The 13264-nt window shown below is 44.0% G+C and overlaps 1 protein-coding gene across 18 annotated transcripts in view; it reads right to left on the bottom strand.

The window, feature by feature from the left end:
- Positions 1-13264, bottom strand: part of Unc-115a (actin binding LIM protein Uncoordinated 115a) — a 44531-nt gene that overhangs the window by 15616 nt on the left and 15651 nt on the right. For 17 of the 18 annotated variants that reach the window (XR_013009040.1, XM_076424275.1, XM_076424270.1 and 14 more), the window contains exons 2-6: positions 6041-6201; positions 5333-5498; positions 3376-3613; positions 2360-2678; positions 359-430 (exon numbers count right to left, since the gene is read on the bottom strand). Coding sequence is in view for 17 of the 18 variants with exons in the window: in XM_076424275.1 (XP_076280390.1) it covers positions 359-430; positions 2360-2678; positions 3376-3613; positions 5333-5498; positions 6041-6201 (956 nt within the window). In the remaining variant the exon portion in view is untranslated. The remainder of the gene's footprint in view (positions 1-358; positions 431-2359; positions 2679-3375; positions 3614-5332; positions 5499-6040; positions 6202-13264) is intronic. The other variant, XM_076424273.1, reaches the window with a different exon arrangement.

A 13264-nucleotide genomic window follows, 5' to 3' on the forward strand; every position in this document is an offset into this window, starting at 1 on the left:
GTCGAGGGGCTAAATTGCTTGGAACAATTTCATCGAGAAGCTGTAGACAATTATTACGACTTCAGACTTGCGGGAAGTGAATTAGAACGCTGCACCAAAGGGAACGAAGTCGAAGCGTGGACTTCGTGAACCTCAATTGAACAGAGTGTAGGTGAGACTGCACGTAAGTAGGACAGGAATCAGCTGATTGACCGCTTTACCAATTGATCCATCCGACCACTCAAGATCTAATATGCGCCCACCACCCGCAGGCCTGTGCTATGCGGAAATTTCGTGATCCTCCGTCGAGTGGAATTCGAACGAACGTCCGCGAATTTTCTCGAAAGAGTGTGCCTGTGCTAGGAGATACATGGCATACCTTGCGACTGAGGCTGCTGTAAGGGCTGCATAGTGATCCGTTCAGGCTTGGCGTGCGTGACCGCAATGAAAACTATACACAATGACCGTGCGAAAAAAAAATTAAACAACGATTAAGAAAGCAATAATCAAAATAAAAAAGGTAAATTGAGAAAGTAAAATCGAAAGTAGAAGAAAAAAACGAAATTATGACAAGTTCTCAGTTCAAGTATGTATATATATATGTATAGTATATGTGTACGTATAATATAAGACAATATGATATATAATATAATATAGTATAGTATATATATAATACCGAAAACCGTACATCGAAGCGTGCTGAAGAGAGTGTACAACGACACGTTAAGGAAGTATGTAAATGCACAATCGAAAGCCAATAATAATATCGTTCAATAGAATGGTGAAAAATTAAGCTATACACAAAGCTGTTACTGAAAAAATATATAAACAGTATAATAGAGGTAGTCTGAAGGTGGTTTACTAATCGAGATTGATCTACTACTCTAGATAATATAATATATGCGTGTATGTATGCCAGGTTATCATAACAACTGGTATATGTACGTATATGTATACCGAACACAAGAACTCCAACCGAGCAACAAGTATGTTTCACACGAGACACGTGGTAACAACACAGTTCAGAATGTGAGCACGATGCAAGCTGACTTTTGCGTAATCGTCGCGGACCGTTTTATTCGACAAAATAGCTCGTCGTCCCGACTAGGTAATTCGCAGCTTACGAGTAAAGTCGTTCGACGGCAACCGTACGATGCAACTAAACGGAGAGTAAACAAAAAAATAATGCATTCGGCGAAACGAGAGAGCGGCGTGCACAAGTTCACCTCGAACGATATCGTCAAGACAGAATACTAACCATGGTACGGCGAGGACTATGGGGCGGACTGGTCAACACCAGTTTCGCGTTTCGATAACCGATAGGCAAACCTTATGAAACTTTCTGTGTCGATTACAATTCTGCGAACTGTTCTCTTCATTATCAGCCCTTTCAAAAATTTCAGTTTCAAGGGAAAGTGAAATTTTCAGGTTTAGGAATTTTTCCTGCTCTAACCGTGAGAGCAATGAAAATGATTCTTGTGTAGAAAAATTCTGTAGACTCTCCCGAATACTGTGATACTCTTTTTTATAACACTGCAAACATTAAAATACGTTGAAATAATGTTCAAACAGAGCAAGACGCCTGCAATTCCACAATTTTCTCGGACAGTTTCGGTTTACCTTGACACTCGATGGTCCGAGGTAAAATCTGTGCGAAAGAACACATGTTTCTCTTTCGGATAATGTGAAAAAAATTAGAGAGCAAATTTCGTTGTTCATACAAACAATAACATCAGAAGCAGGGTTCTTGCTTTCGTCAAACATGATTTAAACAAGTTTGAATGTTTTTAATGCTATACGAAAATATATCGTTGCATTCGAGAAAGTCTGTACAATTTTTCCACGCCAGAATCATCCCTCTAACTTTTCTGGTTGAAACGGAAAAAATCCTGAAGTTAGAAATTCGACTTGATCTTCGAAATTAACTTGCTCAAAGATTGATGAAGAGAAACGATCTTCGGATGTCTGTTCAGCGCATCAGAATTTATGAACATTGCCTACTAGTTGTCGAAAATACCGCAGGAAAAAGGTTATAACTTGGACAATGATGACAGTGGAGATTCGAACGACAGATTGAACGCGATCCAAAACCGATATGATTGACTGCGAGAGTGACGCCATCGTAAGTCACCGTGACGACGAGAGTACAACACGAACACGGGAGCAATGATCGGTCGCACGCTCTACGGTGCAATTATGTTACAAGATAATATCGGTACACCAGATTCCGAACGAGACTCGAGTTCGGGATAGGCGCAGAGCTTCGAGGAATCGAGAAACGACAGTCGAGTCCTATCCGACTGGTTCCGACACGGTCCCTGATCGGTTGCCAAATGAAATCGGCAACTTCCGAGAGCGATTCAACTTCTCCCGAGCTTACCTGCATCTCTGACGCGCTGCTGGAAATTCGCTCTGATTCCCGGTGTTGGGGAGTGTGCGCCTCGCCGTGGCCATTCACTATACCGTTTGGCCCGCTGGGGCCGGGGCCGCAGCGCGGGTGCCATATCGCCGCTCCTTGCAAATACATCTCTTCCCCGTCACCAAAAGGATCGCCGCATTTGGTGCAACGAGCGCAAGTCGGATGGAAATGATGGTTGTCGCCTGCCTGCAGCACCTTGCCGCTGATGTAGCGGTTGCAGTACGCACACTTCACTCCGAACTGCTTCTGGTAGTCCTTCTCGCAATAGGGCACCCCGTCTCTGTCGAATATGCCACCGCAACCTTCATTTCTAGATCTTGTTCAAGGTGGATTCATCTGGCTTACATCCGAAGAGTATTGACACGTTTTCTCGCGACCAAAATTGAATTTTTGAAGTTTCAAATTTTGAACAAATTTCATCCGAACAAAGTGTCATTGAACAAATCATTTTTAATTCCTTTACCTGCATATACTCTACGGATATTTTCAACCAGAGTTCGCTTAATCTTGGAGCCTCTAAATTCTGGGTGCTACTTGCAGCCCCCAAACGTTCCAACCGTAGCAAGGAAACTATACGTAATCGGTCTCGCTCTTGATCTCGAATCATCACCCGAAAATTAAAGAAAATTAGACTCGACGAATTGTGTAATTTCCAACTCTAAGCTTCCAACTCTCATTTCCACGTAGCTAATTAATTATTCATCTGCTTTCCCCTTTCTATTCTTCTTTGTCAGTGATAATCTTGATAGAAGCACAGCTTCGAACTCCCCGGTGCAAATCGATAGAATATTAAATCGCGGAGCTATAGAAAGTGAACTCGATCGTCGAACGAGACCTGTGCAGGCTGAATGAAGCTGGTCTGGCGACCTAATGAAAATTTCAAGGAACTGCCGGTCGTGGGGCTCCAAGATTGGCTGAGGTCTGAAACGGGGAGAGGAAGACGACAGGGGGAAAAGCTCTCATTTTCCTGGACTCACTTTCCCATGTACTCGCCATGGAGCACGGTGTCGCAGCTGTGGCACTTGAAGCACCAGACGTGCCACTGTCGATCGAGCGCGACCAAAGCCTGACCTTCCCGTAATTGGCTTCCGCAACCGGCGCATGCACCGGGGTCGGAGGGCCCGTCTCCGGCTCCTCTGGTCGCCGCGTTATTGCCGACCGGCGTCGAGGCCTCTCGAACCGGGATACCGACGCATCGATGGCAGAGAGCTTGACCTATAGACAATGCTCTGTTAGTTGGGATTGGACAGATCCGGTCGACGATCTGCTCGCTGCTCGTCGCTGACGCACAAACCCGATACGACGCCACCATTGTCTTTTATCCCGGAGAGCGTATATCTTCGCCGACTGATTCATCGTTTGTACGCGCGCGGCCGGACCCGGGCTTTCGCCTTCCGATTGTTTACCCGCTACTGATTCAATCATCTACGCGTATAAATAGCTGGTCGACTCGACTGTGGTGTCTCCCGACTGCAGAAAGATGCGACCACGGTCCATGCAAGTGCTTCGCTTCTTAAGAACCGTCGTTTGTTATGCTTGACCTCTTGGATACTGCATGCGACTGCAGTGACTTTCATGTTTTTGGACTGTGTGATGCAGCGTGGCTTTCTACCGAGCCCTCTTTTTAAACTAATGGAAGGGATCATTTTTACTATTTTATATTTCATGACGCGGCTAAGTAGATACGACAGAGTAGTGCTATTTGATTCGTCGTGGAATGACTAGAGTGACCAAATGGATGCAACTCGTCGAAACATATGCAGGAGTTTTAATCTCTCCTTCAATTTTCTATTATTTATACGCGACATGATGGTTCTGTAAACACATCAACGGTAAATGAACCATTGCACAAAAAGCTAATTATATTCCACTCAACTGATTTATTCATGAATGCATAAAAGTCCGTTATCTAACCATAAGCCAATATGCATGGACGATTGAACAAGTCTAAAACTTCTGTATACACTACGTGCACACTATACGCAATGAATCGATCGTGTCTGGTTACCAAGGCAAAATTGCCTGTACGTATATGTTGCTGTCTTTGAACACAGACTAGGCGTGGTTTCCGTGGCCCCCGGGGGCCAGATCAGCGCCGCAGAGGGCAATCCCCGTGATCCCCGCCCGATTGAGATTCGCGTTATACCAGCGATTTGCAATGAACAGGTTTTCTGCGAAAACTCTCGAGGAAATTGCACCGCTCGGGGAACGATGGAGGCGACGACTATATGTTTCTGGAGCTCGATCTCTAAAAATACGCGGTCCTCTCTCTCTCTCGCGGGACGATCGATAACGCGGCCGAGGTTGCACAGAGATGCGCATAAATATTTGCCCGCGGACAATGTAACGATCGAATCAAGGGGGTTTTTAACTCGCGCGAGATGGGGTCATACTCCAAGAGAGTATCTATCTCGTGTGCAGACGTATCTCCGAGCGTCAACCGTGTAACCGGTACAAGGCCACGCGTGCACGGCCTCGTTAATCCGCTACGATACACCTAAGTGGTAATTTGCTTTAACAGGTTCGCCGGTACGCCAATTTCGCGGGTCGCATCGAAACGCGATGGATTGAAACGTTCGCGCGTGCTTGCAACCCCTTCGACGAGCGGCGAGAGACACCGACGAGCTGGGCAAGCGGTCCTCGTGCGTCCATTCCTACTGTCATCAATTGGTAAAAATTGTTTCTTGCATGGAACGCTATTCCGTCAAATTGTTAGCCCCTTAACACTTCCGAGTGCCGTGTCTCCCCGAAATACGAGACGGAATTATTTAATTTATTAAAATGTACAAAATAGCTGTATGTTAGCTGTATTTTGCGTTCTTTCCCGAATGTTTCTTGCAAATAATACGGTACTCGTGGATTTCTCTCGGGGGACTAGACCAAGGAATTGTTATTTTGTGAACTGATGAAGATTCACTTTGGTGAAGAGCCTACCTTGGACGAGGGACACTTTAGTGCCCTGACCCAGCAGAGGCTGCCTACATCTTTGACAGTGGAAACAGTTAGGGTGGAACGCGTGTTTCTCGCCAGCGGTGACCACGTCGCCCTCCACGTACTCGCCGCAGCCGGCGCACTTGGTGCCCCAGCGTTCCCTGTAGTCCTGAAAAATTGCAAGAAAGTCGTCAGACCATGCCAACCTATCTACCGAACCTAATTCATGAAGGACACGCCCCGAATCTTCGCGCAAACCAAAATTAAACAAATTGTAGAATCTATCCACTAGGATTCTTCGTCTACATATTTTCATATATTACTGATCGGAGTAGAAACGAACCAATCAGCAAATTGCGGACTTCGCAGCGTTTGCACGAGGGCTTTCAGTTTTTAACGATCGATCTCACTGAACAAGAATAGAGCTCGCGGGCTGGTTAAATCTCAAAGAGACCCAAAGAAAATTCAGGTAATTGAACTTAAAGCATGAAGCTTGAAACGCCGTGACTAGAGGTTCTTCTGGTTCAACAGACTCCACTTCTGGCCGCAGGATGTAGAACAGGTAGAACCAAAGGGTGGCGCAGTACGAAACGTGACTATACTCGCGACGAGTGTATTACGCGCTCCAGATAATAGCGTGCCCCCATGTTCTTCGTTTTTTCTCTATCGGCCACACGATGGTTTTTTAGTTATACGTAGTTCATGTAGTACCTTGGTGCAGTAGTAAGAGCCCTCGCGAGCGAAAAAGCCGCCCTGCGCCAAGCTCGCGTTGCACTGAGCACACTTGAAACACCCTATGTGGAAATACTTGTCCTGCACTCGTAGCACCTCCCCGCTGCACTTCTTCTTGCAAGACTGGCAGAACGTTTTACCTGGAACACGAAATCATTGTCGTAAATATTCAAATCCCCGAGTGGATGGATTTACATACAAGTAACGATTTGGGAGGAGAATAGGGGCGGAGGTTGCTGTGCGCTGCGAGAAAAATAGCTGTTCGGAGGCCTTCAACGACCAACAGGTATCGCCATCAGGTGCTATAGATGTGTCTCTAACCCTTATTCTCGCGAATATTGGCGCTGGTTATCTACGAACCCACTTTTCCTGTTCTGCCACATTTATTTGTACCTGTTTCCCGAGTGCCTCCTTCAATAAGGACGGGAATCTAATGTCTATGTCTTGTAGGGCTTTAAAATATTGTAAATACACATCGTCTTCAATTTTGAGTATGTCGTCAAGAAGTTCAATCGCATATTCCCAACATCTAGGATTTTACTAGGTGCAAAACGTGGGATCGATCTCGTCGAGCGATCGATAGATCCTGTTCCGCGGTGCTAATGAGTTGTTGACTCCTTCCGACAGACCGCGTTTATCAATCAAACCCGGTTCTTCGATCCTTTTCCCAGCGAGCTCGATCAAAGATTGCCGTGTTCCCGTTGTCTCGTTAATTTGTAGAACGCGTTCTTTTCACGAGGAGAAAGGAAGAGATCTCCCGGCGCGATCTTCTATCTCCAATCATCGAGTCTTTCACTCGACGAAGGTAAAAGTTTCCGTGCAGAACCGGGTGCTCTCTCCGCGGGAGCGCGATCGCTTAGAAAGGACTTCCTTGCTCCCTTTGCCGAACATTGCCAGGATTGTCTCGCAAAACATCGTCCCACAGCTAATTAATAGCAAATAGAGCGAGGCAACCGCCGCCGCACCGGTTTACAGGAAACGATAACACCGCGGCACAAGCCGATCCAGAGTTTCCTCGGTTGTGGAAAAAGCGGTCCATACAGTTTCCTGATCGGCAAACCGCGACCAGCGATTTTTCGATTATCCGAGCCAAAACCCCAACAACGACTGCAGAAACACGATGAAAATTGGAACGAGCCTTCCGGCATTCCGCTCGAAATTTTAGTCAGCCGCGATTTCTCTATTGCAATTCGTGCAATCCTTTCCACCGGCATCGTGCAAGCCATTAACCAGATTCTGCGGGTGCTTTCACGGGAACAACCGGATAAATTCTTGACCATGGATATGACGACTAGGCTGCGGATTGTATGCATTTGAGACAAAAATTTACACGTCAAATACACATTCGCTAAGGCAGTAGAAGGCTTTAACGATATTGTATTATTTTCGACTGTTTAAGGTCACTAAAAGGGAAAAATTATTTTATCTATCTTCAGCTTCTTGTAATAGACTTGGACTTGGATCGGATCAATCTTGTTCCATCTATTTATGCTGCGAACCGCATTCATTCCACGTGATTCAGTACTAAACTTTATCGTTTTATATGACCTGTTTGTTTTTCTCTGTACGGTCAAATATGTTACTCTTTAAATAGAAGGGATTCAATTACAAGTCATCTTTCATCGAAATCGAGTTCACGGATATTTAGTAATATCTCTTCGCTTAGTTATTTAAGATTAGTCAGCGTGTCGAGGTCCGAATGCTTGCAGTGGAAGAAGAAAATTACAATCTTCTTCAGGATTGTGACTAATGGATCTACATCGTTTCCAGCAGAGGCTAAATGATTTCCTTTGGTACGAAGAAAAACTGTTTCTGTCAACGCCGTGTATACATAGTTAATTTATTCCGAGCCCGGTCAAGAGATTGCGTGACTACAAGGAGCTGAGCGAAGCAAAACTGGTGCAGGTTGAAAAGAAGATCGATTACTTGATAATAAAGAACAAATGTAAAAAAATCTGTGAGATGTAAATAGTATCAAAGATAGTTACACCTAATTCATGTGAAAGCCACATAACATTAATTATTAGATGATCATAGTGTAACACTATATTATAATTAAAGAAGCTTTCAAGATGCAGCGTTAAAACGTTCACAAATAATCAAAAGACTACATTTCTACCTTTAGCATATAATTCACATACGTTTTAAATAAACGTTACTCGATACTCGTTGCAACCGGGACGGTGAACGTGTAAAACCAGACAGGCATAAAATTGCCCTACACCGCTTTTGCACTAAACGGTTCAAATATAACACCGACCATGGACCGGATCCTATCATCTGTGAACTGAATGTGACCCTAGAAGTTCGTTTTTCATTCTAACTTTCGCCCACGCTACGTGTTTGTCAGAATTTTACGAGGAAAATCAAACCTTGCACTGCAAATTCTTACATTTCAAACAATACGAAAATGTTCCTGGAGTTCCCTAGGATTAGAGTTTTCCTAACTTTTATGGAGCAGTTGGTAATGTACACAGAAACTTGCAGTTTTTCTACTAAAACAGTTCCGCTACTATTAAACGCTTCATTCCTTAACCACTTTTTATACTCTATTGATTTAATACTCTATTGATCTATTGCATTAGGAAAATATTGAAAACTAAAAGACATGGTTTAAAAGAAATGGTTAGACTGTGGATCTTTATGCATTCATGGCTTATGAAAATGTTCAGAAAAGTCTAGAATATAAAATTCGATGGAATTTTTGTACAATTTTCATTTGTTTTGGATGTACGAAGGCTGTTCCCATTAAAAATAGGATTTTAATTCATTCCACTTTCTTAAAGTTTGTCGACAAAAATTCGAAAATGCATACACAGGTTGTTTCCATAAAATTCTGAAACGTCAAAACATTAAACATAAATAGCCAGTAATTAATTTTATTCCATAGCGAGTATACTCGTCATACACAGCTAACTGGTTAAAATGTCTTATCAACTGTAGCTCAACGTCTCTTACTTAGCGCAGAAGGCACCTAGGGAGCTGCACTGGTCGTCTGCAGTAGATGGGGTTAATGAATTTAGTTAAGGCCGGACATTCGTGTCGCGAGTCGACTGAATCACGGTTCGTCCGGCGCGATCGGCAGTCGGTTCACGCGCCGCTAGAATATGGCTTGTTACACGCGTAATCCGGTCGTCTTAGAACTTCCAAAGCGTGACTCAAAGGCCTGAGTTAGCTTAGTGTACCTGTCGGTGGCACGCCGTTAAGAAAAATGTCAGCGGGACGGAGAAAAAGGTGGCGCACACGAGCACTTGACGGAGTGCACTTCGCTCGCGGGCTTGCCAGCCCGCGTATCGAATCCGGGTGAAGGTCTTCTCTCTTTCAGTCAAGCTGGAACCAGTGTTGAGATATTGACCAAGATTTCTCGTCCAAAACAGTAACGTATCTATATACCCAAACAATCTGTTCCAGACAAAGAGACTTCAGGGACGAGAGACGCGAAACGACACGAGACGAGTGTCGTACGAGTTACAGAATATCAAATCGTAACAATTTCTAAAAATTTTACAGGGTGAACAAGTTACCCTTTCTTATTGAGAATTTTACTTCACCGATGCTAAAATCGCCGCGCATGCGTAAAAAAACTTGGCCACTATCTCAGCACTAGCTGGAACTGTTGGAAGCGGTCGAAGCAGCCTCGCACAGGCCGGTCGAACCTTTCCAACACGCAGACGTCGTCGTAGCACCGTTGAAAAAATCCACTGCTAACATATTGCTTCACCTGTCGCGTCGCCACGCCTCGAGATAATCACGGAATCTCGAAACACGCGATTCCATCCGAGAGACAAATCGCCACCAGTTCCATCAAAATGAAGTTCTAGCTGAGCAGAAATAAAAAAACGCGGAACGTTCTTATTCTCTGTCGGAGACACTCGGAGCAATTTACTTCAGGATTGTTATCGATTAATTTGCTGCGAGCCTTATTCGCTCATTTCAACGTTGGTGGCACACTTTTCATTTCAAGTCGTCTCGAGTACAATAAAACCGTAACAGGAGATCGTATATCAATTTTTGAGAGGTGTTTCTCGGCTTTAGAACAAAATAGGGTCTCGGGAAAAATTGAGCTTCAAGGTCCGAAAGTACTTCAGTCTTTGAAATGAGTACAGATAGAATATTATAAGAGCTTCTTGCGGGAAGATACAACATTTTTTAATTTTAATTTTGTAGAGTAGCGTGTTCATTCACATTGCAACTATTTCAGGTTTCCGTGTGAATCGAATGATCCCGTGTCGAAGGACGATCGCGGATTATCATACGGCGATCTCCGCAAACTTCTCAGTATGGATTGATAAGCAGATTTCAGATGGAAGTAGAGGATGGTGAGAGCCCGGGCCCTATCGATTTCAGACGGCTCTGTGAAACGGGGGCTGGCCGTAAATCAGAATACGACAAGCTTTACGACACGTGTAACAGTTGCGGCCGAGAGTTGACACACGTTCGGTTACGCAAACGCAATTATGCTTAACACCGTAGCGATCGTTGACTCGATCTGTTCGTCACGCTGCAGCTTGGGAAGCTGGACTGAATTACAGATCGTTTCCGGATGTCGAATTTAGTCCACTGACAACTAGCTACTTCGTACATTAAATTCAGAGAATATGGTACCTATTACCGCGCGAAGTACTGAGCTAATATTAACTGGTTATGTAGTAAGGTTTTGTAAAAACTGATAAATAAATTGATCTAATGATTGTCTACAAAAGTATCTTCACGATCTCAGCAATTGTGGAAGAAAAGATCTGAAGTGGGTTTGTCTTATCTGATGATTCAATTGTTAAAAGGCCGAACGTAAATAAAAAATTGAAAGGTCGACATTTTCTGCATAGTATAATCTATAACATATACCAATATGCATTGTATATACATGTATAATGATCAAGCTGCGGATTTTATGTATTTATAATAAAAATTTGAAGCAGTGGGCAAATTAAAAGAATGTAAGAGCTTCGATATGATAGTTCCAGCTTATTAAAATGATTAAAGTAAGATAGAAATTTCTGTTTAGTTCTTGTTCATTGTAATCGATCCAGACCATTTTTATTTTGCATAGAGGTCCGTAGTCAAATAATGATTTATCAGAACCATTTAGGCTGGCTGCGTCCCTCCGCATCTCGGAGCGGTACCAACAGAAGTGAACGCAACGACAGAGTACACAAGCTATAAAATCGGTTTGCGATGCAAATTGCGCAAACTCGGACAAGAAGTAGCAATATTGTTTTACGAGGCTGGCAACCGGTTTTGCCTTCGGAAAAAGCGTAATTCCGCGCGTCAACGCGAACGGTGTTGCCACGGGAGACATTTGCATCTCCGATATCATAAAATGACGTTCGGTGTAAAAGACACTTTTTTATAGGAGAACGAAGAGTTTGCGCGTCCGAATAAATTCCGATCGGCAAATACCGAAGCGATAATACATCTTTCGATGTTGTATAATGTATAAAGATTACGGTTTCCGGCAGAGAGACACTCTCTCCTGCTAATATCCTCGCGGCTACGTAACTACATATTGATCCTTCTTTTTTCGCGAACCGCTGTTTTTAGCATACCGATTCTCGGTAACGCGCGGTGACAAATGAGAGTATAGCTGGGAGAGGCGTTTATCTATCCTCCGTCCATTCCGCAGGGTGTACAAAAGTGTTAAAGGAAACTGCGAATGACCGTCAACTCTGTTGCTCGACCAATCGAGAGGCTGACTCATGCTTCCAACTTTTTTCACAGTCATTTCTCAGCTTCCTCGCCGGTGAAATGGGCATTCCGCGCACGCCGCCAACAAGAATGCGATTTTTCTTGGCTTGCTGGACAATTGATCCACGATCGAGCCGAGGTTCTTTCGCTGGGGAACATTCCGATCGCTGTGGATCATTTAGAAACGCGATCAAACGCGATTTTTAAAACCGGAGCTTCCCCATGCTGGGAAAGCAATAAGCAACGGTGGGAAATTACATATTCAATTAAATCAACTATGTGCGATTGACAGACTTCTCTAAGATCATGTTTCAGAAGCTCAAACACATTTATTGGAGAAAAATTAGCTTCGAATAAAATAGTGCAGCGTGGAAATAATTGCTCTGTTTAAATGAAATTCGACTTGGAGCTTCATAAATACATTAGCTGCACAAATTAATTTATGGCTCCCTCTTCATTTTCTATTAATGAAGATACAGTCAAGTATCTAGTAACTGTGTATCCAAACCAAAATCAAGAACGATTTTATACTTTTTCGTGCGGACTTGTCCGAGAAAACAATGAGTTCTAGTGACAGTGACCGGAACAATTGCGTGCATGTGTACGTTTTGGCGACAGTGGCTAGTGTGTACGTATGCACTAAAGATGCAAGTGGGTTAAAAGGCGAATTGAAGTGAAAGCATCCTCGCTGAATGATTCAGTCGGCTAGCAGAAGATAAGCGGCGTCTGTTTCATCAAGTTATCTGCTGTTTTGAACGCAAAGTCCCTCTCTCTCTCTCCCTAACCACATGTATAGTCTATAAATTGCTCTAGCCAGTCTGTCGGCCACAATAGCGTTAGCAAGAAAGGGGATGTCCGGCTCTGGCGCTGGGTGAGGCGATTCATTATTGGAACGAGCCAAGAGAAAGAGCTGGTTATCTTTCGAGACGAGTCGATCGATTCCCCGTTACGCAAACAACGTTATTCCCGTATCTTCAGATACAGTTCGCGGCCGAAGAAAACACGATTACCGCGTCGTCTGCAATCTGCTTTCTAACGGACGATGAGTAATTAGAGCTCTTCTTTCGGCACGGCGCGCGGCGCAGCGGGGACGAAACGTTGCCACTGACATTCAGGGCGATGCCATCATCGGGACGAAAATATTGCCGGTGACTCAAAAATGCCCGCGGGAAAGTCATCGGATTATACTCTCTTTTTCTCTCTCCCCTTCCGAGAAGGCTATCTAAACTCCAAAACAAGAAGAAACATCGTGCATCAGGCTTTATCCTCTCGGAAAATGTTTGTGGAGCGGGTAAGCCCTTTGTAGAATTTGCATCCTTTGTTCTGGGATTTGATGCTTCGAAATCGGATTTGAAGCGAGTCTGGAGTTGGGTATCTTGTGCTATCAATGGTTTACCTATTGGGAGACTACTAACGGGTTCTTTAATGAAATTGTTAAACATCTCTTGTAAAAGAAGCTTAATTGTCCTCTGGAAAAGATGAAAGATTGCTATGTAAAAAGAGATTCTGGTATATTCT

The sequence above is a fragment of the Lasioglossum baleicum genome, chromosome 5 (assembly GCF_051020765.1).
Source record: "Lasioglossum baleicum chromosome 5, iyLasBale1, whole genome shotgun sequence".
NCBI classification, from domain to species: Eukaryota; Metazoa; Arthropoda; class Insecta; order Hymenoptera; family Halictidae; genus Lasioglossum; species Lasioglossum baleicum.